The 25419-nt window shown below is 37.8% G+C and overlaps 1 protein-coding gene across 1 annotated transcript in view; it reads left to right on the top strand.

Moving 5' to 3' along the window:
- The first annotated feature begins 1362 nt into the window (after positions 1-1362).
- FBXL7 (F-box and leucine rich repeat protein 7) overlaps positions 1363-25419 on the top strand; it is a 443070-nt gene continuing 419013 nt past the window's right edge. The window contains exon 1 of the mRNA XM_053714602.1: positions 1363-1695. Coding sequence (XP_053570577.1) covers positions 1659-1695 — 37 coding nt within the window. The 5' untranslated portion in view covers positions 1363-1658. The remainder of the gene's footprint in view (positions 1696-25419) is intronic.

Raw genomic sequence — 25419 nt, forward strand, 5'->3', positions numbered from 1 at the left:
TTAGTGTAGGGGTTTCTCTCACCCTCCCCACCTCCCAACTACAATTTTGTAGGGCACCCCACTCTGATTTACTATTTTCTGTAGTGTAGTGTCCCATCCCTCCCTTTCCCTTCAAAATGTATTTTGTGTAGTGTAGAGTCCCACCTCCCGCCTTCCATCTCACATCTCTTGCCAGCACCAATGGATGATCGTTTACAGACAGTGACACAGACTGTAATGATCTTGCAGTCTGCCTTCATATGGTAACGCAGCACTGATCGTGCTTCATTAGCATATAAAGGCAGATGCTGGAAGCCCACAAGCAGCAAGTCTTGACAACAAAGACTGCTTGGGCTTCTAGCATGTTAGACGTAGATCTACATTATGCAGTATGATGGGCTATGTACCACGTGACATAGAGCTACAGTTAAATAGCTTAAGGGGTTAAAATAAGCATATTAATGTATGAGATGCACACACACATATATATATATATATATATATATATATATATATATATATATATATATATATATATATATATATATATATATATGTGTGTGTGTGTGTGTGTGTGTGTGTGTGTATGTGTGCTCAGGAGACATGGGTCATTTTTGTGTACCTTAATTTCTGCCGCTACCTTTTCAAACTTTGGCTGAAAATCTGGAACAAGGATGAAAAGTCCTAGAAAAATAAAGGGACAATTCCTGGACAAGTATTTCCATGGCTGATATAGCCTAATGGATATTTCTTACAATGTGTAGCTTTAGCAAATATATAGTTTAATGGTGGTAAATTGGATCTGGGGGGTACATAAACTCTGATAATTAAAATATACTTATTTTTTAGATGGTGCAAATACATACATTTATTGTATCAGTTCTTAAATCAGAAACAACATTGCAATTAAAAATGGCATGATATGTAATTGTGAAACTACTAAAAAATAAAGTCCATAACAAATTCATAAAAATATGGTTACAGTGGTGGAGAAATGTCTCAATCCACCGACACTGAAGGGGTAAAAGAGCAAGTTCTCTCTTTAACAACTTTTGATTTGTTTGTTTCTATACCTAATTATACTTTATTTTGTTTCTTTTACAGAAGATAACTACTCAACTCTGATTATGCAGAAGAGCAGGAACTAAAGAAATATACTTACAAATCTAAGCTAGGTCTTCATCTTTAGTCAGCTAGTTGATTTACTGAGCATTAATTGTTTCAATCTACCTTAAGTGAACAAAGGGGAGTGTAGGTCTGAGAGGCAGGGCGGGGCTTGGAGAAGAGTGCTGTTTCTTGAGACACAGGGATACGGGATCTGCTGGAATACAGAATTTGATATGACAATGTACTTCAGTCTGCCTCTAACAGTGTGATGAGGAGTTAGCTGCAGAGATGCAAGTTACAGCTGCACTGATTCACCGCACAGAAGATACTCTTTGTGGATTATTATAACATGGAGCTGGTTGTTTAAACCCCAGTTTACTGCAGCCAGGGAATAGAATCATTTTTAAGAGTTTGGAATTGGGAGAACATTTTATCTTCTTTCTTTTTTTTTTTATTCAATTCCATTGTTCTCTAACTGTGTTAACCCATGGAGAGTTGCGACCTTAGTTTTATCCCTTTCCTGGTGGAATTGTTCTGTGTCTGCTGGGTGATGAGAGTATGAAGCCTACAGGATGGGAGCGAACAATGGCAAGCAGTACGGCAGTGAGGGTGAGTGACACTGCCCACACTCACATACAAGGGGAGCTTTCGCCCTCTCTCTGCATTACACCCATATTGTAACAATAGAAATTAACAGTGTCTTGATTTTACTTATATATTTTATAGTGAATGATCAGAAAATTCACAATAGAAATTCTATCTGCAAAATATTACAGTGATACATTTTTTTCTCCTGAATACTTATGAATGATATGGGTGTATTAATGCCATTTGTTAAGGGTGCTCAAAGTTTTTCTATAATTACTGTGTCAAACTTGAACGGTTGTTCTTTGGTGTGTCACAATGTTAGCTGTCAGTCATCGGGATAAGTATTTGATTGTCTAAAGCAAGCAAGTTGTGTTAGTGTCAGGAAATTGGCTGTCTCCTGTCAGCCCTGAGAAGGTGCCAGTCTAGTTACTGTTTTGGTGAAATTGCAGAGTGAATATAATTGCAACTACTTTGTCCTGTTCTGAATGTGAGTGCTGAGAGCAAAGTATATTAACCAGCATGCAGGCGTTATTGTGCATGAAATTGTTGGGCAGACTTTAAACATAACATATTTAATAATTTCAATCCCAATGTAGAATGTTGTACTCAAAATAAAAATGCATTCATATATTTTGTATAGTGTTAAATAGTTTTTGTTGGTATTATTCTTGGAATAAGAAGACATTTAAAATGAGAAAATGTATCAGACATTTAAAATATTAACAAATATATGTTAAAATTGTTTATTTTAATTACTTGTACTAATTGTGCTGAAATCAACTTTATATATTCTTATGGTTATGTTGAGTTCCAAGTAATCCAAATATGTGTTACTATATATAGTTCAATAACACACACACACACACACACAAGTACACACACTATACACATACACACACATATTACAATCACACACCCACAAGCAAACACACCTTCACACACTATATGCACACATACACAGCACAGACACACACACACAACACACATACATTATTCACACACAACATACATACACACACACACACATTATACACACACACACACACTCCTTTACAGACTATATAACGGTATTCAGAGCTTACTTTTTATGTATTGAGTTATTTTAGCAGCTTTTAGACTGATGTAAATGTGTATGTGTTTCACTCTCTCAGCAGTTAACTGTAGCTCCTCCTGCTATGCACATCAACAGGTTGCTAAAGATGTTTCCTGCTCATTCAGGAAAACAGCTATAAATGTGGCACTTCCACGATTAGGTTTTAATTGTATAATAACAGTGACCAATCGTCCTGCTGCTGCACTTATACAGATAATATCAATTAACAATATAAATAAATCATAGTTTTCCATAAAATTTTATCTTTCTTTATAATAATCCATAGATAGGTTTCAGAGTAAATAAAGATTATAATAGCAACATATCCTAAACGGTGGTAAGTTTACTTACAATTCAAATTAATGTATAGAAAGACAAATTCAATTATTTTATGGACCTATATAGTAAGATTTACAAGACAACACATACGTTTTGTCTATTTGGAGATATTTTCTTTCACTATATATTCCTTTTTATTGTTTTACAAATCTAATCATTGTATTTATTTCAAATAGTATTAATCATCCTGATTATAAAATACTCAAATTGGTTAGAGACTATTATTTTTACATGATTGCTTGCTGGTAGCTATATTTTTAACCCCTGTAGATAAACTTGCACTCAGGAGCCTCACGGCATTGCTGCTCATTGGCAGAACACATAGTTGGTGAACTAATCAGGAGCTGCATATGCACATATCTGCCAATTACTAGTTGTGTCTTACTGAGGAGCAGCAATGCATTCAGGCTCCTGAGCATGAGTTTAAAGAGACAGTCAAGTCAAAATTAAGCATTCATGATTCAGATAGGGCATAGAGTTTCAATCAACTTTCCAATTTACTTTTATCATTAAAATTAGCTTTGTTCTCTTGGTATTTTTTTGTTAAAAGCTAAACCTAGGTAGGCTCATAAACTGATTTTTCTTATCTCAGTGACAGACAGCTCTAGTTCATGTGTGCCATATATGGATAACATTGTTCTCACGCCCATGGAGTTATTAATGAGTCAGCAGTGATTGGCTAAAATGCAAGCCTGTCAAAAGAACTGAAATAAGGGGGTAGTCTACAGAGGCTTAGATACTAGGTAATCACAGAGGTAAAAAGTATATTAATATAACTGTGTTGGTTATGCAAAACTGGGGAATGGGTAATAAAGGGATTATATTTTTAATCAATAACAATTTTGATGTGGACTCTCCTTTAATGATGTGCTCCCTTTTCAGAATACAATAATTGCACATATACAAATTAATATCTGTGTAATTATAAAGTGTTCAAAATAATTAGAGCATATTATTATTACAGTATAATGTCCCTATAAACAAGCCAATCAAAAGAGATTAGATTTATTGGTTATAAAGGATTATTGATTATCATTAAGGATCAAATGTCTATCTAACTTTTAGAATCACATGGAATTAATGGGGTGGGGCTGAACACATCAGGTGAGCCAATGACAACATATACATGCAGCCACCAATTAGCGGCTAGCTCCCAGTAGTGCATTGCTGCTCCTGAGTTTACCTAAGTATGATATTCAACAAAGGATACAATTAGAAGGAAGTAAATTAAATAATAGGAGTAAAATAGAAAGTTGTCTAAAATTGTATGCTCTATCTGAATCATAAACGAAAAAGGTTTGGGTTTCATGCCCTTTTAAAGGAGTGCTAGGTTAAAATGATTGCAAGACAGAAGGGTTCATAATTTGCTTAAAGGGATGCTGAATTTTAAGCAACTTTCTAATTTACTCCTATTATCAATTTTTCTTTGTACTCTAGCTATCTTTATTTGAAAAAGAAGGCATCTAAGCTAAGGAACCAGACATTTTTGGTTCAGACCCTGGACAGCACTTGTTTATTGGTGGGTGAATTTATCTTCCAATCAGCAAGAACAACCCAGGTTGTTAACCAAAAATGGGTCGACTTCCAAACGTACATTCTTGCTTTTCAAATAAAGATACAAAGAGAATGAAGAAAATTTGATTTGATAATAGGAGTAAATTAGAAAGTTGCTTAAAATTGCATGCTCTATCTGAATCACAAAATAATTTTTTTGGGGTTCAGTGTCCCTTTAAAGGGACATGAAACAACATTTTTCTTTTTCTTATTTTTCATGATTCAAGTAGAGCATGGGATTTCAAACAGCTTTCCTATTTACTTATTTTATCCAATTTGCTTCATTCTATTGGTATTCTTTTTTTGAAAGAGCAGCTATACACTATTGGGGGCTTTCTGAAGACATCTGGTGAACCAATGAAAAGAGGCATTTTGTGCAGCCACCAATCAGCAGCTTGCTCCCAGTAATGCATTGCTGCTCCTAATCCTACCTAGATATGCTTTTCAACTAAGGATACCAAAAGAATGAAGCAATTTAGATAACAGAAGCAAATTGAAAAGTTGTTTAAAATCACGTTCTTTCTAAATCATAAAAGAAAACGTTTGGGTTTTATGTCCCTTTAACACACTGGGAACCAGGGTCCTAGGTTTGCTTAAAACATATCACATGAAAATACAACATCCAATGGAAAAAGATCATTTTTATAATAACACAATAAGAAAACCTCTATTTTTCTTTGATCCTTAATAGATAACAAGATAGCTACAATTTTTTCTCTTTTTTATTTCTTTATAAGTAATTTGAACTACTATACACAGTGCTATTTCTTTCCTTTTTTCATCCTTTTATATAGCTTAATTTTTTTCCTCTACTTGTCAATTGTTTAGTCAATAACTTGATCTTATTTTTTTTTTCACTTTTCTTAGGACTAAGGCACATTTATATACTACTGTTACTTGCATACACTGTATCACACTTATAAGTGATTTCCACTAGATATCCAGTAGCTATTCTATGAGTTTCTGTATCTAATGGTTGCCACTCTACACGTGCTGACCAATAGCTACAGTACCATGCATCTTATACAGCAGTATATTACTACTTGATAAATTTGTCGTAGGGTGTTCTATAGCATCATGTGTTTAGGCAAACTCATTAGCATGTTAGTTATTAATATATTGTGCTCTCTTCTGTACTTTATCAAAAAGGAAATATAAAGACAATATATACCACACTGCGGAGATCTTAGACTATATATGTATGTATGTATGTATATATATATATATATATATATATATATATATATATATATATATATATATACATATGTATATATATATATATATATATATATATATATATATATATATATATATTTATATTTATTTCTACCATAGCAGAGCTTACATAACGTGTGTTAAATGTTGTGCCTTCTTTAATGACAGAAAATGTGATCTAATTCTCTAAGGTCCCAATTCTCAAAAGCTTTCTGGCATGGTAAGATTATCTAATAAGTCTTTAAAAAAAGCCAAAATCTAGCTTGAGTGCTATGTAAGCAGGGCTGTTGATGTGAATGAGAGATATAAACAATGTCATTCTCAAAGCCATAAAGCTTTTGATTATATCAGCTCATAGTCTCCAATTATTGCATATAAGCCTATTAACTCAAGTAGTTCTACTTCTGATGATAACCAGGTCAAAGCCCTTGGATATTACTGAAGCAAAGATTGACCATAATGTCAAATTGTTTCTTAAAAAAACACACACTTGTTTAGCTTAAACCTGTGCCCACTGTGCGGCTTAAGTCAGTTTAATAATGTTATTTAGTTTGGTAGCAGGTTTATTAGTTTGTTACTTTTCTTTTACTTATCTTTTTCATTTAGTTAGTTTTTAGTTATAAATCCAAAATTATTATGTGGGAACTAGCCCATTGTATGTTTTTGAGAAGACATCTGCAAAATTAATTTTTCTTTGGATTATACCCATGCTGATATTGTATCATGCATTACATTAGTTCTTTTTTTGCAACTCCACTTGAGTATTGATAAAGCAAGAGATAAAAAAAGGTCACACACTTTATGTTTATGTAAATCATGCTCTTAAGTGAAATTAGAAACCAGTAGCCGTGATGGTTGTATGACACCTTTCACCAAGGAATTCAAAATGGTAGCTAATGCAAATGGATTAGGGAAATGAGGGTCCATTCTTTGACCCAAAGGATTCCCATATTGTGATGTTTTGTAAAGATGACTGAGAACCCATTGAATAATAATGTTCACAATTAGCTTAGAGTGAAATGTCTGTTCCCTTCCAGAAATAATGAGCCTAAGAAGAGCCTTCCAAAGTCTCTGTGAGCTGATCATTGTTACTGTTAAGCATATTGTTGACAGCTTTGGCTTTGACTGAACCTAGTTCTTATGTTTGAGGTTTCTTGTTTGGCAGTTGCATCAAGATACAGAACTATTTTCTATCAACTTTAACCCTTTTTTTTTAGATTTAACACAAGCATTTATGACAAGGATGTTCAGTGTGGACATATTTGTATGTGTTGGCAGTTATAAGGGCTTTTTATCTGGTAGGTACAAGCTGGCAACACATTTTAGGAGCACAACAGCCTATTTCAAATATTGTTAAAAGCATTTTCCCAATAGAAATGCATTTGTAGACAAAACTTTTTTAATGGCAAACACAGCTCTAGTTATAATTTTTAATGTGCATGTGACCAGCTATTAATATTTAGATGTCTCTTTTGTGTGTACTCAGTGCTGCTGCTGATGTGTTAGGTTGCTCTATTAGTAACGTTTAAAGTGAATGTAAATTTTGATGCTAAAGTGCCCGGTTTTTTAAAAATTCAATTAAAAACATGGGCACTTTAATTAATAAAAATTTACATTTGGATCAGTCATCCTCCAATCATGGCTCCCCCCCCCCGGGGGAATCAGTGTCTGATTCAACGCAGTGATTGGAGGAAGCCGGATTCCTCATTTTAGACCCAGGAAGAGGTTTTGCGATGGGCAGAGGAAGCTGGAGCAGCTGTCAAGATTAAAAGGTAAGTTTTTTTTCACAACACGAGTGAAATGTAAATTTTGATGAATTAAAGTGCCCCTGTTTTCGAATTTTTAAAAAACGGGGACTTTAGCATAAAAATTTACATTCACTTTAACAGCATTTATATTGCAATAATGGTTCTGATTGGGTTTGAAATGCACAGCCATTTTTACTTATGATGAGACAAAAGAGCAATAAAAAAATGCTCTGAGGTGTTACAGCATTTTCATATGCACTCTTTCTTGCATATAACCATTAGCTAAACTCCCAAAAGTGGTTAGAGGGACATGAAAGTCAAAATGAAACGTTCAGTTTATGGTTCAGTGGCTCAGGCAGTGCATGCAATTTTTAAAGACTTTATAGTTTACTCATAACATTTTCTTTGTTTTCTTGGCATCATTTGTTGAAAAGCATTTGTAGGTAGGCTCATAAGCAGAATTGCCATACTGGGAACTAGCTGGTGATTGGTGGCTACATGCTTATGCCTCTTGTCATTGGCTCATTGGATGCATTTAATTAGAGCTATAGGTGTGTTTTTATCCTCTTTGCAAGGATTAAACACATACTTTTATTAAAGTAGCAGTAAAGTAATAAAAATAACACGTTACAGTATTTTCTCTATGAACTTTTATGTCTTTGTGTAATCAGTGCAGGATTAGTAGATTTTCTTATTATATTTTTATGTCAGTTCTAGTCACTAATCGATGCCCCTTTTTGTCAGAACATCAGAATAAATAGCATTATATTGCACTGATAGCATTAAAGGGATATGAAACCCTAATACAATTATTTTGTGATTCAGACAGAACATACCATTTAACAAAAAGTTTCCAATTTACTTCTATTATCAAATTAGCTTTTTCCGATGATATTCTGCATTGAAGAGATACCTAGGTAGTCATCTGGACCACTATATGGCAGGAAATAGTGCTGCCATCTAATACTCTTGCAAATGGATACAATTCTTGCAAAACTGCTTCTATATAGTGCTCCAGTAATGGGCCAGATCCTAAGCATATGTCCCTGCTTTCAACAAAAGATACGAAGAAACATTGATAATAAAAGTAAATTAGAAAGTTGTTAAAAATCACATTCTCTATCTCAATCATGGTTGAAAAATAGTTTGGTTTCATATCCCTTTAAGCCCTGCAGATTGCTGAGAACATACACGATTGCCGAAAATTATTCCACATCAAACAGCATGAAGCATCTTAAAAATTAAAATCAAAATGCAGTATTTAGTTCCAGAATCTCTACTTTGTTTGTCTTTAGGTCACTGGCTGTTTCTGTCTACTGTATATTTGTTCTCATTGCCTTAATTATTATGATTGCTCTCAGTTCGGCTTTCAACTCGCTCTTCACTGGCACATGCTCACAGATTTTGATACTACCCCTTCATGTCTCCGTCAGTCATTTACATCTGTTCTTCATCATTACAGCTAAATCAGAAAAGTCAGCATCAATTCTTACTGCAGTGGTCTCTCTTTTTTTATACACAACAATTTAAAGAGCTTCTGTAGTTACTATTTCAGTACATTCATAAGTAGCAGGTTTTTTATCATTTATTCTTGTTCAGATCTAAACCAAATTTGGGCATTTTGGTGGAACGTATAAAGTATACAATAGCAAAACACTGGTCATGCAACTGTTTCAAGGTTTTATTTTATGATTTCATGTTGTGGAGGCCACAATTCTTTCATATTGTACAGATTCTAACTACATTCCTTCCAGGCAGTGATAGAGAAAACCCCTGGAGAAGGAGAGAGTAAATGCTTTCCAGCTGCTTTGTATAAATGCTACCAATGTAATTTCTCTTCACTTAAGGGCCGCATATTTTTAGGATCAAATGTACACACATGTTTCTAGGGTTAACAGTTGGAATGGTCAGCTGTGTATATGAAGGCAATACTATTTTTACTATTACTTCTATTTTACTTTTGCTCTTGATAAACCTTTTAGTTCTCTAAAAAATTTTATAATATATTTAAGAATGTATTCCAATTGCATGCAATAATTTAATTGTATTATATTTTGTGGGTTTTGCTGGTCTATAACTATAATTTCCTACCTATAAAAAAACGTCTTATTGCATCTATGCAAACATGGAAATAAGTGGAGAGGTATGTGGGTTTTAAGAAACATAATAAAGGTAGAAATAGGTAGTAGAAGATGAGACCTCTAAATATGTAGCTTTTTGGACAACTTTTTGTACCCTCAGATTGTATGGGCTAGAACAGTTCTGTACATTTTTTTAAGTTCCAGACTAGTAAAACAAAATTGCAGTGGATAAGTAAGAAATTAGGCTTTTTCTAATAAAAAAACAAACAAAAAAAACCCATTGCTGGACTATAGCACTTTCCCTTACTAATAAACTATGGTGATGTTTTTTAAAAAAATTATAATAATAATATGTAGAGGCTTGGCACCAAAACATAAGGTTCTGTCCCACAAGTGGGTGTTCCTGCTATTAACCTCTATAGTTGCATGGAATGCCTATTATATGATGTCTCACACAAGAAAGGAGCAGAAAAATAATAATTACAAAGCATCTTAGGAAACATGCTTTAAATGTGTCTAATGAAAATGTTTGCAGATGTAAAATATTCTTATGTATGTTGTGTTATGGAAAAATAATCTTGCTGGATAGAATGGAAAGTGTCTTGAGAGACCTTGCAGACACGGACCAGGAGCTTTCACCTACACTAACGCCAAGCATGCGGAATTCCTAAAGTCAATGTTTCCGTTGTGAAGCATTTTGTCTCGCTTTCATGTCAGCTGTGTCTCACTGTATCTTGCTGCCATGTCTTGCTGTATCTCGCTGTTGTGTCTTACTGTGCCTTGGTGTATCTCACTGCCGTGTCTCACTTTGTCTCACTACGGGTCTGATATCTCACTGCCGTGTCTCACTTTGTCTCACTACGGGTCTGATATCTCACTGTTGTGTCTCATTTTGTCTCACTACGGGTCTGATATCTCACTGCCATGTCTCACTTTGTCTCACTACGGGTCTGATATCTCACTGCCGTGTCTCACTTTGTCTCACTACGGGTCTGATATCTCACTGTTGTGTCTCATTTTGTCTCACTACGGGTCTGATATCTCAGTGCCGTGTCTCACTTTGTCTCACTACGGGTCTGATATCTCACTATTGTGTCTCATTTTGTCTCACTACGGGTCTGATATCTCACTGCCGTGTCTCACTTTGTCTCACTACGGGTCTGATATCTCACTGCCGTGTCTCACTTTGTCTCACTACGGGTCTGATATCTCACTGTTGTGTCTCATTTTGTCTCACTACGGGTCTGATATCTCACTGCCGTATCTCACTTTGTCTCACTACGGGTCTGATATCTCACTGCCGTGTCTCACTTTGTCTCACTACGGGTCTGATATCTCACTGTTGTGTCTCACTTTGTCTCACTACGGGTCTGATATCTCACTGTTGTGTCTCACTTTGTCTCACTACGGGTCTGATATCTCACTGTTGTGTCTCATTTTGTCTCACTACGGGTCTGATATCTCACTGCCGTGTCTCACTTTGTCTCACTACGGGTCTGATATCTCACTGTTGTGTCTCATTTTGTCTCACTACGGGTCTGATATCTCACTGCCGTGTCTCACTTTGTCTCACTACGGGTCTGATATCTCACTGCCGTGTCTCACTTTGTATCACTACGGGTCTGATATCTCACTGTTGTGTCTCATTTTGTCTCACTACGGGTCTGATATCTCACTGCCGTGTCTCACTTTGTCTCACTACGGGTCTGATATCTCACTGCCGTGTCTCACTTTGTCTCACTACGGGTCTGATATCTCACTGTTGTGTCTCATTTTGTCTCACTACGGGTCTGATATCTCACTGCCGTGTCTCACTTTGTCTCACTACGGGTCTGATATCTCACTGCCGTGTCTCACTTTGTCTCACTACGGGTCTGATATCTCACTGTTGTGTCTCATTTTGTCTCACTACGTGTCTGATATCTCACTGCCGTGTCTCACTTTGTCTCACTACGGGTCTGATATCTCACTGCCGTGTCTCACTTTGTCTCACTACGGGTCTGATATCTCACTGCCGTGTCTCACTTTGTCTCACTACGGGTCTGATATCTCACTGTTGTGTCTCACTTTGTCTCACTACGGGTCTGATATCTCACTGTTGTGTCTCATTTTGTCTCACTACGGGTCTGATATCTCACTGCCGTGTCTCACTTTGTCTCACTACGGGTCTGATATCTCACTGTTGTGTCTCATTTTGTCTCACTACGGGTCTGATATCTCACTGCCGTGTCTCACTTTGTCTCACTACGGGTCTGATATCTCACTGTTGTGTCTCATTTTGTCTCACTACGGGTCTGATATCTCACTGTTGTGTCTCACTTTGTCTCACTACGGGTCTGATATCTCACTGCCGTGTCTCACTTTGTCTCACTACGGGTCTGATATCTCACTGTTGTGTCTCATTTTGTCTCACTACGTGTCTGATATCTCACTGCCGTGTCTCACTTTGTCTCACTACGGGCCTGATATCTCACTGCCATGTCTCACTTTGTCTCACTACGGGTCTGATATCTCACTGTTGTGTCTCATTTTGTCTCACTACGGGCCTGATATCTCACTGTTGTGTCTCCCTGTATCTCGCTGTCATGTTTCAGTGTATCTCACTATCATGTCTCCCTGTATCTCGCTGTCATGTTTCAGTGTATCTCACTATTGTGTCTCCCTGTATCTCGCTGTTGGGTTTCAGTATATCTCACTATCGTGTCTCCCTGTATCTTCCTGTAGCTCCCTGTATCTCGCTGTCGTGTTTCAGTGTATCTCACTATCGTGTCTCACTGTGTCTCCCTGTATCTTACTGTAGCTCCCTGTATCTCACTGTTGTGTTTCAGTGTATCTCACTATCGTGTCTCACTGTGTCTCCTTGTATCTCGCTGTCGTGTTTCAGTGTATCTCACTATCGTGTCTCACTGTCTCCTTGTATCTCGCTGTCGTGTTTCAGTGTATCTCACTATTGTGTCTCACTGTGTCTCCTTATATCTCGCTGTCATGTTTCAGTGTATCTCACTATTGTGTCTCACTGTGTCTCCTTGTATCTCGCTGTCGTGTTTCAGTGTATCTCACTATTGTGTCTCACTGTGTCTCCTTGTATCTCGCTGTTGTGTTTCAGTGTATCTCACTATTGTGTCTCACTGTGTCTCCTTGTATCTCGCTGTCGTGTTTCAGTGTATCTCACTATAGTGTCTCCATGTATCTCGCTGTTGGGTTTCAGTGTATCTCACTATCGTGTCTCCCTGTATCTCGCTGTCGTGTTTCAGTGTATCTCACTATTGTGTCTCACTGTGTCTCCTTGTATCTCGCTGTCGTGTTTCAGTGTATCTCACTATAGTGTCTCCATGTATCTCGCTGTTGGGTTTCAGTGTATCTCACTATCGTGTCTCCCTGTATCTCGCTATCGTGTTTCAGTGTATCTCACTATCGTGTCTCCCTGTATCTCGCTGTTGGGTTTCAGTGTATCTCACTATCGTGTCTCCCTGTATCTCGCTGATGTGTTTCAGTGTATCTCACTATTGTGTCTCACTGTGTCTCCTTGTATCTCGCTGTCATGTTTCAGTGTATCTCACTATTGTGTCTCCCTGTATCTCGCTGTTGGGTTTCAGTGTATCTCACTATCGTGTCTCCCTGTATCTCGCTGATGTGTTTCAGTGTATCTCACTATTGTGTCTCACTGTGTCTCCTTGTATCTCGCTGTCATGTTTCAGTGTATCTCACTATTGTGTCTCCCTGTATCTCGCTGTTGGGTTTCAGTGTATCTCACTATCGTGTCTCCCTGTATCTCGCTGATGTGTTTCAGTGTATCTCACTATCGTGTCTCCCTGTATCTCGCTGATGTGTTTCAGTGTATCTCACTATTGTGTCTCACTGTGTCTCCTTGTATCTCGCTGTCATGTTTCAGTGTATCTCACTATTGTGTCTCCCTGTATCTCGCTGTGGGGTTTCAGTGTATCTCACTATCGTGTCTCCCTGTATCTCGCTGATGTGTTTCAGTGTATCTCACTATTGTGTCTCATTGTGTCTCCTTGTATCTCGCTGTCATGTTTCAGTGTATCTCATTATTGTGTCTCATTGTGTCTCCTTGTATCTCGCTGTCGTGTTTCAGTGTATCTCACTATTGTGTCTCATTGTGTCTCCTTGTATCTCGCTGTCGTGTTTCAGTGTATCTCACTATTGTGTCTCACTGTGTCTCCTTGTATCTCGCTGTCATGTTTCAGTGTATCTCACTATTGTGTCTCCCTGTATCTCGCTGTTGGGTCTCAGTGTATCTCACTATCATGTCTCATTGTGTCTCCCTGTATTTTACTGTATCTTGCTTTTGTGTTTCAGTGTATCTCACTATCATGTCTCACTGTGTCTCCCTGTATCTCACTGTCGTGTTAAGTGTATATCACTATCGTGTCTCATCGTGTCTCCCTGTATCTCGCTGTCATGTTTCAGTGTATCTCACTATCATATCTCACTGTATCTCGCTGTCATGTTTCAGTGTATATCTCACTATCGTGTCTCATCTTGTCTCCCTGTATCCCACTGTCATGTTTAGTGTATCTCGCTATCGTGTCTCATCTTGTCTCCCTGTATCGCGCTGTCGTGTTTCAGTGTTGCTGTCATGTCTCGCTTTTGCAAAGCTGATTATGTTGTCTCAATTTTGTTGGTCTGTTACTTTTTTCATGTTTTCTTTTTTGCATATGTTAGAGTTGAGTGTTTTATTGAGGGAGTTTTTTCTCCCATTTGTATGTGTTCTGTAAGGTTTGTGTGTTATCCTCCATAGTGGAGCTTATTCTCTGCGCTGAGAGGTGGACAATTGCGAGAAAGATGCTGTTCCATTGATTATAAAGGAGAGTCACTTGCAGCTCCTGTGACTAGGGGTGGGCGGAAATCTCCTTGCATTGCGCAGATTTTGAGTTGTGATGCTGCAGCTCATTTTTCTGCAAGATATTAGTTTCTCACACAGGTTTAAATTAATCTGGACCCTTGTGTGCCTAGTACATAAGTACCTGTTAAATAGTATATTTATTGTCGATAAAACCATTAATATGCCAAGCAAACATTGGTATTGATCTTTGCGTCATCACTGAAAGATATTTTGTTATATGAGTTTATGTGCATAGATAGTCAAATTTAGTGTACAGATCAGTTACACCATCCTTTCATTAGACTTGACCTCTTAATAGAAGATATTATGTATTAAACGCTATTTTTCTATTTTATTGCTCACTTTTTTTTCCTGCAATTAAATTCAGATGTTACAGTAATGAAGAGATTTTAAATACAGTGATATAACATAAATGCATAGAGATTTTAAGTCCATGGGGCCGATTTAACAAGGGCCAAAAGGCCCCTGTTCCCCTTGTCTTTAGACCGCTGCTTCTGAACTCGTCCACCTGCTCTGAGCGTCGGACAGCAATCAACCCGATCAGATATGATCGGGTTGATTGACACCCCTTGCTAGCGGCCGATTGGCCGTGAATCTGCAGGGGGCGTCATTGCACAAGAAGTTCACCAGAACTGCTTGTGCAATGATAAATACCGTCAGCGTATGCTGTCAGCATTCAGCGATGTCGGGCGGACATGATCACTGCAGCGTATCATGTCCGTCCAACAGATGGTAAATCGGCCCCCATATGTTAATAAAAAGAGGTTTTAACTACATGGTCTATTTGATTTCTTAAGCATTTTCAATGTAATGGAAATTCCATTTGTTTATAATGGCAATAAATGCCACATTACTATGTACTTTACTGATATTAATATGAGGACCACCTGAAGTGTTAACCATGTCCCCAGCCTGCATTATGACTTTGGAAAAACGATGATCTCTGAGGTTTAGAAATTACTTGGAGAGTAGAATTTAACAACTTGATCTCTGAATCCTTTTAATTTTCTGTGAGAATACTTAACCATTAGTGTTATCTTCAGAGGACACTCCATATAGCTTTCCACTCTACTTTATAATGTGATGTGACAGCTCTGCTGTTCTAACATATTCTCTAGTATGGTACCACACAGCTGTGAATAAAAATGGTGATAATAGTTTTCATAGTTTCAATACAAAAAGATGTATAAATAAATAAAAAAAGAGAAAAAAAGTTATATAAATTGTTAGCAAGCAGAAGCAATGCATGGTAAAAATGTGACTAGGATAAAATACATTTCTGTGTTTTAAGAAAACAAAGTAAATAATCAGAAGAGAAATATATTTTTTTAATTAAAAATTCACATAAAACCGAAAGAGGAAACTAAAAGTTAGAGTAAATATATACCTCTATATAGCCCTTAAGGACATGCACCATAACCATACCCTGTATACTGGCTGTGTCCTGGGCTGTTACAGAGCAGGTCTCACCAACAGTGGAGAGACTGCACTATTTCTACATAGCTCATGAGAGAGGTATTGCAGAAATAGCATTATGGAAGCCACCCCAGGTTAGCAAACGCAGGGACAAGGTGTCCATGAGGTTCAATGACTGTCAGTGGGGAGCCATCCTCACATGAGATACACAATGCGATCAGTGTATATCTCATGTTGTTGCTGGATACCCAAATGTGAGGCTATTCAGCAACATTACAGTAACAGTCAAATATGACTGTTACTGTGCATACAATCACAGAGACGGCTCACTGCTCACAGGATCACTGGGATATCACTGGGCACCTCAGGGTAAATACCCTTGGGTCTCTAGTTTCTCCACATGTATACATTTGCGTAGCAGTTTGGGATTGGGTCACAAGCTATTAACCTTACAGACCAAACATAGAAAATTTTAGAATTAAACCTATACCTCCATCCTTGTAGTATTTGGTCTATATTTGCTGTAAAGTACTTGGAAAGCTAAACATATGGAGTGTCACAGACAGTGCATCACCATTGCCACCTCTGCCCACCAGACTGTAAGGGACAGAGGGTTAGTTAATTGAAACCACTGTAACTAACGTACAACACAGGGTTAATTTAAACTGCATGCATTAGTCAATTTACTACAGGACGGCCTAAATATCCACCTCCACCACTAGCTTGCCACAGTCAGGAATACTTGCTGAGCTGTGACAACAGGGAGAGTGTGGACATGAAGGGGTTAGCCTTATAGGGTCTCCAGCTGCCTTATTCCTAATCCTTGCCACGGCATAAGAGCCAACCCACAGTAACCCCCAAATCCTACCTTCACTTCCCCAACCATGAACAATCCTTGCCACCATAAAAAAATGTATTATTCAGGGCTTTTATATATATATATATATATATATATATATATATATATATATATATATATATATATATATATATATATAAAAAAATAACACTTAGGTAACATTGTTCCCAAGCTTAAGGAAGCCATAGTTTATGTTACTAAAGCACAAAGACAGATCTGATTACATTTATAGTTTAATCTGAAAAAGGTTCACAGTGCATAAAAAATGACAAATAAATACATGAAATAAGATGGTATATAAAAATTGTACTTAAACAATAGCCACACTCAATTGGAAACAATTATAAAATAAAAATTATTGTACATAAGAACCCTAAACTTTCAACCAATTGAGTGTGGTGACTGTGGGAATTCACAAATCCTTCTGGTGTTCCTTTATGCTGTAAAAGGGAATTCTCATTGTATTGAAATCAAACACTATTTTATACCCAGTTCAGGTAACATGACCCACTCAGGGAGTAGTTGGATACTGCTCAAGTTACTATATCTTACCCGGGTCTAGTTTGCCTGTTGGATTGAAGATATTTGCCCTGGGGAAACAGACAAATACCTCTGGAACGTACAGTGGGCCCACTACATGAAAAATTAGGTCATAGTATTTTTCATGACTGCATTAGCAATTCAAAGGCATCATACCCTTAGTTAAATTGGCCGTCATTTTCCATGAAGCACCTTGCCCCCTTCCCCTACCTAGGCACATTTTAGTTTGTTGGATAACTGTTTTTCCCAGCACTTAAATATGTGATATAGATAGCGATAATGTTTTCTGCAAATAGTTATATTCATATTTAAATTGCTGGCTATGTAGTGATTGTTCAGAGGTTGAAATTGCTACTCACACTGTGAAAAACCTCTGTCCTTAAGAGTTAAACAATTTTCTGGGCAAGAAATCCATCATTCCTATATTAATAACAGCCAAAACCATGGCCTCTAGAACCAATATTCTGCTCCTGCATAGCCTTAACCTTGGACAAGCTAAGTCATACCTCTATTAGTAAATACACATTACTAATTTTATTACATTAATTATTAACTTGTATTTGTTATATCTAATACAGAAGAATTGGGTTGCATCTCGCCTTCACCAATAACTGGTAGAATGGAATGACTCATCTGTGTGAAAAAATGAAGTTTGAATCAAATATCTAGTGAATGAGAATGGAAAGAAATGCTAAGCACATCCGTTATAAAGCATATCAAGTAAACATGTGGTTTAGAACATTAAACGTACATTTGTTTGACATATGTATTGTAGAACATGTTACACATACCTGATGAATTACCAAAGATTAATCTCCACAGTTTATGATGATTGAATTAAATCTGAATTAAATCTGGTTTGTATTTGTACCCCATAAAGTTACAACTAGGCTAATGGGTAAAAAGTTGGGGGCAGAGTTAGGTAAAAAATGAATACACATTAAAGCCATGCCCAATTCTCCTTCTGTCCTTTCTCACGTCAGCGACTGCTTATCTGATATTTAGGCCGTCCTGTAGTAAACTGACTAATGCATTTCTTCCTGGATGACCTCTCACCACTTGAAGCTCCTTCTGATTCCCTGTCTAATTCTATTCCGATATCTATCTTTTCTATCACTGTTTGTGGCACCACTATCTCTCTATCACCCCAAGTCCACTTGACTCCAATCTATACTTCATACCCCACATCCAATTGCTCTCTTCGACCTGCCGCAACCACCTACGCAATATATTAAAAATTCATCTGTTTTTGAGCGCTGACACCACTAAGTAGCTAATCTGTTCCCTGGTAATACCTTGACTCCACTACTCTAAAAACCTACTAATTGACCTTCCTCTCTCCCACTTCTCCCCCATTTCAATTCATCCTAAATGCCTCTGCCAGGCTAATCCACCATTCCCGATGTTCTGTATCTGAAAGTTTAATTTTGAATAGAATGTCCCTTTAATAGCATTTCAATATATTAGAAGAGTTGTAACATTGACAAAATAAAGGTGGAAAATCATGTTTTCTAATATGCAGATCTTTTTGTTTTTTTAAGGGGTTTCCAATTATATAAATAGAAGAAAAAGGTACAAGGTCAAAGCGAAAGTAATGTATTTAAAAAAAAATATAAAAAATAATTCTATGACTAATATGTACTTTTTAGTAACTACTAGAGATGTGGAGGATACCACATTGTTAGTGGATCCCCCATCCAATGCGTATCCTGGGGACCCCCTCAAACTATAGCTAGAAAAGGAGACTGCAGTCTTGGTCCCCATTGCTGGCTGCAGTGGGAACTCCTTGTGACGTCACCAAGTGCATGCATGGCATCACAGGTAACAAGGAATTCCATGCAGATCCTAGAATTTCACTGTTAAATTAGTTGATTGTGGGTGTTTTAAAGGGAAAAATACTCCTCATTAAAAAGTTTATCCTTTCAAATGAAGAGTCTCATGAAATCATCGTTAAAAATGCTATAACCTGCAGCAGCACATAAAGTGGTTTACCGTGTGAGAGAGAGTGGCTTTAAGTTCTTTAACAAAAAACAAAACCACTATCTCCTCCCTCTAATTGTATGCTACAGGGACAAGTGACCCTTCATTTGAAAGGAGAGGGGAAGCCAGTTAAAGGGACAGTCTACAATATAATTTTTATTGTCTTAAAAGATAGATAATCACTTTATTACCCATTCCCCAGTTTTGCATAACTAACACGGTTATATTAGTATACTTTTTACCTCTGTGATTACCTTGAATTTAAGCATCTGTAGACAGCCCCCTGATCACATGACTTTTTATTTATTATCTGTTGACTTGCATTTTAGCCAATTAGTGTTGTGTTGCTCTGACTCTTAAATAACTCTTCGGGCGTGAACACAATTTTATCTATATAGCCCACATGAACTAGCAGTCTCTTGTTGGGAAAAGCTAATAAAAAGCATGTGATAAGAGGCTGTCTGTAGTGGCTTAGAAACAGGCAGAAATTTAGAGGTTTAAATGTTATAACGTATATTAATATAACAATGTTGGTTGTGCAAAGCAGGGGAATGGGTAGTAAAGGCATTATCTATCTTTTTAAGCAATAACAATTTTAGTATTGACTGTCCCTTTAAGAACAGATATACTATACTAATCAAACAAACACTGTGTAGAAGGGCCTTTCTCAAACTATTGCTACAAAGTTAAAAGCACCCTATTGTCAAAAATGTCTTTGTATCCTGTACCAATAAGATGACCCTTCACTGAAATTAAGGGGCCTAGCCAAAACCTTGAACAACAAACCCAGATCATTATGTCTCCTTCACCAAACTTTACAGTAGGCACTGTGCATTCCAGTAGGTAGTTTTCTACTGGCATCTGCCACACCCAAATTATTCCATCAGACTGCCAGATAGTAAAGCGTGATTCGTCACTTCATAGTTTCCACTGCTCCAGAGTCCAGTTGACTCCACTCTAGCCGATCTTTAGCATTGAGGATGTTGATATGAGGCTTGGGTATAGCTGCTTGGCCATGGAAACTCATTTCTAGAAGCTCCAGACCCAAAACGTCTCATGCTCATGTTGTTTCCAGAGGAAGTTTGGAACTCTGTTGTGATTGATACAACAGGTGAGATGCAATATTTACCTACTACGCGCTTCAGCACACAGTGGGCCCGCTCTGTGAGTTTGCATGGTCTGTCACTTCATGACTGGGCTGTTGTTGCTCCTAGACACTCCACTTCACAATAATAGCACTTATAGTTAACCATGCAAGTTCTAAAAGCAAAGAAATATAATGAACTGACTTGTGGCAAAGGTGGCATCCTATAACAGTGCCAGATTTAAAGTCTCTGGCCCCTATTTATCAAGGTCTGTCGGACCTGATCCAACAGTGCGGATCAGGTCCGACAGACCTCGCTGAATATGATATTCAGCATTGCAGCAGCAGCTCACAAGAGCTGCTGGTGCAACGCCGCCCCCTGCAGACTCACGGCCAATAGGCCGCCAGCAGGGGGGTGTCAATCAACCCGATCGAAATCGATCGGGTTGATTTCCGGCGATGTCTGTCTGCCTGCATAGAGCAGGCGGACAGGTTATGGAGCAGTGGTCTTTGTGACCGCTGCTTCATAACTGCTGTTTCTGGCGAGCCTGTAGGCTCGCCAGAAACACAGGGCATCAAGCTCCATTCGGAGCTTGATAAATATGCCCCACTGAGTTCTACAGTACAACTTATATTGTATTGCTAGTGTTTGTCTATTGAAACTTTATGCATGTGTTAAAATGGGTATGGCTGAAACACATCACCCCAATAATTAGTAGAGGTGTCCACATATTTTGTCCATATAATATATTTCTTTCATAAGTTGGTGCACCATAACATTCAGGATTAAGCTGCTTTCACCAGGAGGCAGGCAAAAAGTATCCAACACATCAAGAGCTTTAATCCCTCCCACTTCCTGATTCCCCTCAGTCTTAATTTTTGCCTTCACAGGAAAACAGGCGAATTGTGCATTTCTGTTAATTTATGACTGAAAGGGGTGCTCAAAATGCTGTTAGGCCCTTTATCGCACTTAGAGGACTGAAAACAGGACAGAGGGGTGTAGAGGAGTACCACAGCTAGTGAGTGTAAATCTTTTGCGGGAGTTGTTCACCAGTATGTCATGGTGGTCACTGGGACTAGTCCTGAGTCACCTACTATCTGGCACATCGGGGTACACCCTACCAGAGTTCCTGAGTTCGTGTCATCTAACTAGGATGAGGGTATTGCTGCTGGGTAAGTAGGTAAGTGCACAGATTGTAAGTAGGACTTTTACACTCACAGCCTTCAGACTTGGCTATACAGTGCTATAAGGGTACTATACAGAGCCAAGGGGGAGTCCTATTGGTGGGCACTCATTTATGGCAAGCCTAGGACTGAGAGACTCACCCACATTTTAGCTTGTGACATCTTGGGCAATTTCATTTAGGCTGTCAGCAGCGTTTGTCTACAAGAGGGCATAGGTTTAGAGGCTAGGTTTATTAGCGCTGGTGCTTCTATGTGTATAGGAAAGAGTAATTGTACTGGGGCACATATCACTTATTGAGCAGCTGGACTAAGACTTTTGCACTCAGAGCGCTGAAGGCATTTTCAGCTGCGCACCCTAGCGAAGTGAGTTACATTTTTTCGCATGCTTAGTGTAGCTCTCCCCCCTCCTCCTTCTCAGCATTGCATGGTCATTTTCGGCCTTGCAACTCCTTCAGGTCAACAATGGCTCCCTGACTGAGTGTTTCAACAGGTTCTGGCTTTGTTTGTTCAGGGATACTGAGGGGGTAAGTTGTACACACACACACAATGAACTTTTTTGGGGAGCTAGTCTCTAGTTCCACAGCAATTGGGGTTGTTTAGGTGTACAGTTATTCCTACACTCACAACACTTGCCATATATATATATATATATATATATATACACACACACACACACACACAGAGTAAGACCAATGTTTGCCAGTCACATTGGGTAGGGGATTGTTTTATTATAACATTATATATACCTGCAAAATTTGTGCCACTTTATTGTGCTTTCAATAGATATGCGCACTTGTCTCCCCAGTTGAATACCCTCTGACATTGATTAGCATTTGGTCTCATTTTCTGATTGATAGTAGTTCCTATACTATGGAGCAATACAAAACTGCCCCCACTCCCATTAACAAACCCGTCTCAACAGAAGAGGGTTCTATGGAAATTAACCCTAGTACTAGGTGTTTGGGTTTACTTTGCAAACTTTTTTAGGCTTATTCCCCCAGCACAGCTATCCTGTAACTGCACGGAAGGGATTTCTAATTCACAACCTGTAGTGCAGGCATTTCCCTCGCAGGGGACTTCCCACCTCCTGTGTGTACATCTCAAGGAGGAGGTTTGAATTTTTGTCCTGATTTTAAACATTACCTGCATTCGCAAATTAAGGAGGTGTTGGGGTGACGCCGTCTTCAAGTAAGCATAAGCATATCGCTTTGGGAAGTACAGCTTTTGCAGTTTCAAACCAGTTCTGCAACTGTCAATGGAGTAAGTCGGCGAACTCAGACTAATTTTCTGTAGGTGGTTTCTTCTTCGAATATCAATCAGGAGATTGTAGTTTCTTCATTGTGTTCTTTCCCTAAGAATTCTAGGGAATGTAACTTGCACAATTTAGACGTAGTTAGGGTCTTAATGTTTTACCTTCAGGCTACTAAGTATTTTATTCAATAATGTACAAAGAACAGGTGAGTCTCAAGGCTCTGCTAAGAAAATTTAAAAAAGCTTTATTATGGAGTGCAAAAGAAATAATAAAAATGTCATCCAAGCATAAGAACAGCTAGAAAAACGTCATGCGTTTCGGCTACAGATCAGTCTTACTCATAGACATATTGATGAGCCGGAACTCCACACTTAAATAGTCCAGTGTCCGGTTCACCAATTAGCACAAGCTGTTAGCTTTAAAGTGATATCCACTATTTCTTACATACCATTGAGAGTGGTACAATGTATCATAGATTCACAAATACATAGTAATACATGTTATCACGCAATACATTGTTACAAAACATATTTTGGATACATTCTAAATAAGAATATGTTACCATCAGACGATACTTAGTTACAGGAGAGTTTGCTCAGATAATGCATATGAGGACTTAGCATATGTGGGGTATAATTGTAAACATAAGGACACACTCAAAGTATCAGCACAAGTGCAAAATTTACCAGACCTGTTATAAGTGAAATGGTCTGCATGAGTTAAGGTATATATTTAGGTACCGTTATAAATCCCTTATATATGTATCTTAAAGTGTAAGCATTAATTTAGCTTGTGTACATATTGTTTCCAGAAATTGATAACATCCCAATCAATGTTAAACCCATGGGGTTTCCTGGTTTTCAGCTGAAATCTATGACCTGCCAGGGAAAGCTGTTCACATTCTTCCCATGATAGTTGATAAAATGTCTCGCCAAGTCTGAGCATTCGATTACATTGTCAATATTATTCAGATGTTCTCTTATACCGACTCGTGCCTCCCTAGAAGAGCAACCCACATATTGTTTGTCACACACAGTGCATTCTATTAGATATATTAAATTAGTTGTATGACAACTTGTGCAACTGGTAAGATCGTATACTTTTTGGTTTGCTTTTGATTGAAAATTCTTGGATACCTTTGAACATCCACAGGCAATACATTTGTTAAAATAGCATGTGTAATGGCCTTATGTACTCAGCCAACTGCTGACATTCATTTTGGGTGTTTTGAGCAACATATTCCCCAAGGTGCACCGGCTGTCTTCTGCTGTCAGAAATGGGAGATGTTTATCAATTATATCACAGATTTTCCTAAATTGTGAGCTGTAAGTTGTTATAAAAAGGGGTTTGGCGTTATCAAATTTAGACCTTAGTCATATGCCCTGAGTATATATCTCCTCTAAGAATGACATCCAAATATGGAACCTGGTTATTATCAAAGTGAAAGATGAATTGTAAATTTAAGTCATTTAGGTTAATGTATGAAACAAAATCCTGCATGTCTTGTTGTGTGTCTGTCCAGATAATCAAGAGATCATCAATGTACCTCTTATAGGTCTTAATACAGTGTCTCTAAGGGTTACCCTCTCCATAGATGTGGCGCTTGTGCTGATACTTTATTGAGTGCGTATAAGTCCAAATGACAGCAGCACTCACCAAATGGTATAACATTTCACAGCTTTATTTGGAGTTTCCCCATGGTACAAGGATTAAGACAACGTTTCTGGCTTGTTGCCCTTAGTCATGTCAAGTAATACTGAATACCAAACATAGTACCTTTTATAGGCATGTGCAAACAATAAGACACACCCATTTAACCCTTTCAGGTATCACATATTTTAAACACATTATATACATTCCATTAATTAATTAAAACAATTGTTTGCAACATCATTTAAATAAAACACACAGTATAAGTGTAATGTGCAAGCATAAACATAATATCATTTTTGTAATGAAAATATTTAGAAGCATTTTGTTAAAAGCTAATTATAGAAAAATTATACAAAAAGGAGAAAAGACAGATGACAAAAAAAAACTTTGGCATTGCTTTTTAGTATTTAGAAGGCCGCTAAATGCCACTGCGCACCACACTTGTATTATGCACAGCAGTGAAGGGGTTAATTAGGTAGCTTATAGGGTTAATTTTAGCTTTAGTGTAGAGATCAGCCTCTCACCTGACACATCCCACCACCTGATCCCTCCCTGACCCCTCTAAAACAGCTCTCTTCCCTCCCCCACCTCACAATTTTCACCGCCATTTTAAGTACTGGCAGAAAGTCTGCTAAAGAAAAGGCTTTTTTTCATTATTATTATTTTTTTATAAATATTCTGCCGTGTTCGATTAGCCCCCCTCCCTGATCCCCCCCAAACAGCTCTCTAACCCTCCCCCTCTAACTATTTGCCACCATCTGTGCTGCAGTGCATCAGTGCAGCAGTGTCTGGTCATTGATGTGCCTGCTCCATTTTTCCCAGCCATTTTTTTCTTGGTATCGTGGTGTCCAAGGCTTGTGTATTAGATTCCAAATG

The sequence above is a fragment of the Bombina bombina genome, chromosome 5 (genome assembly GCF_027579735.1).
Source record: "Bombina bombina isolate aBomBom1 chromosome 5, aBomBom1.pri, whole genome shotgun sequence".
NCBI lineage: Eukaryota > Metazoa > Chordata > Amphibia > Anura > Bombinatoridae > Bombina > Bombina bombina.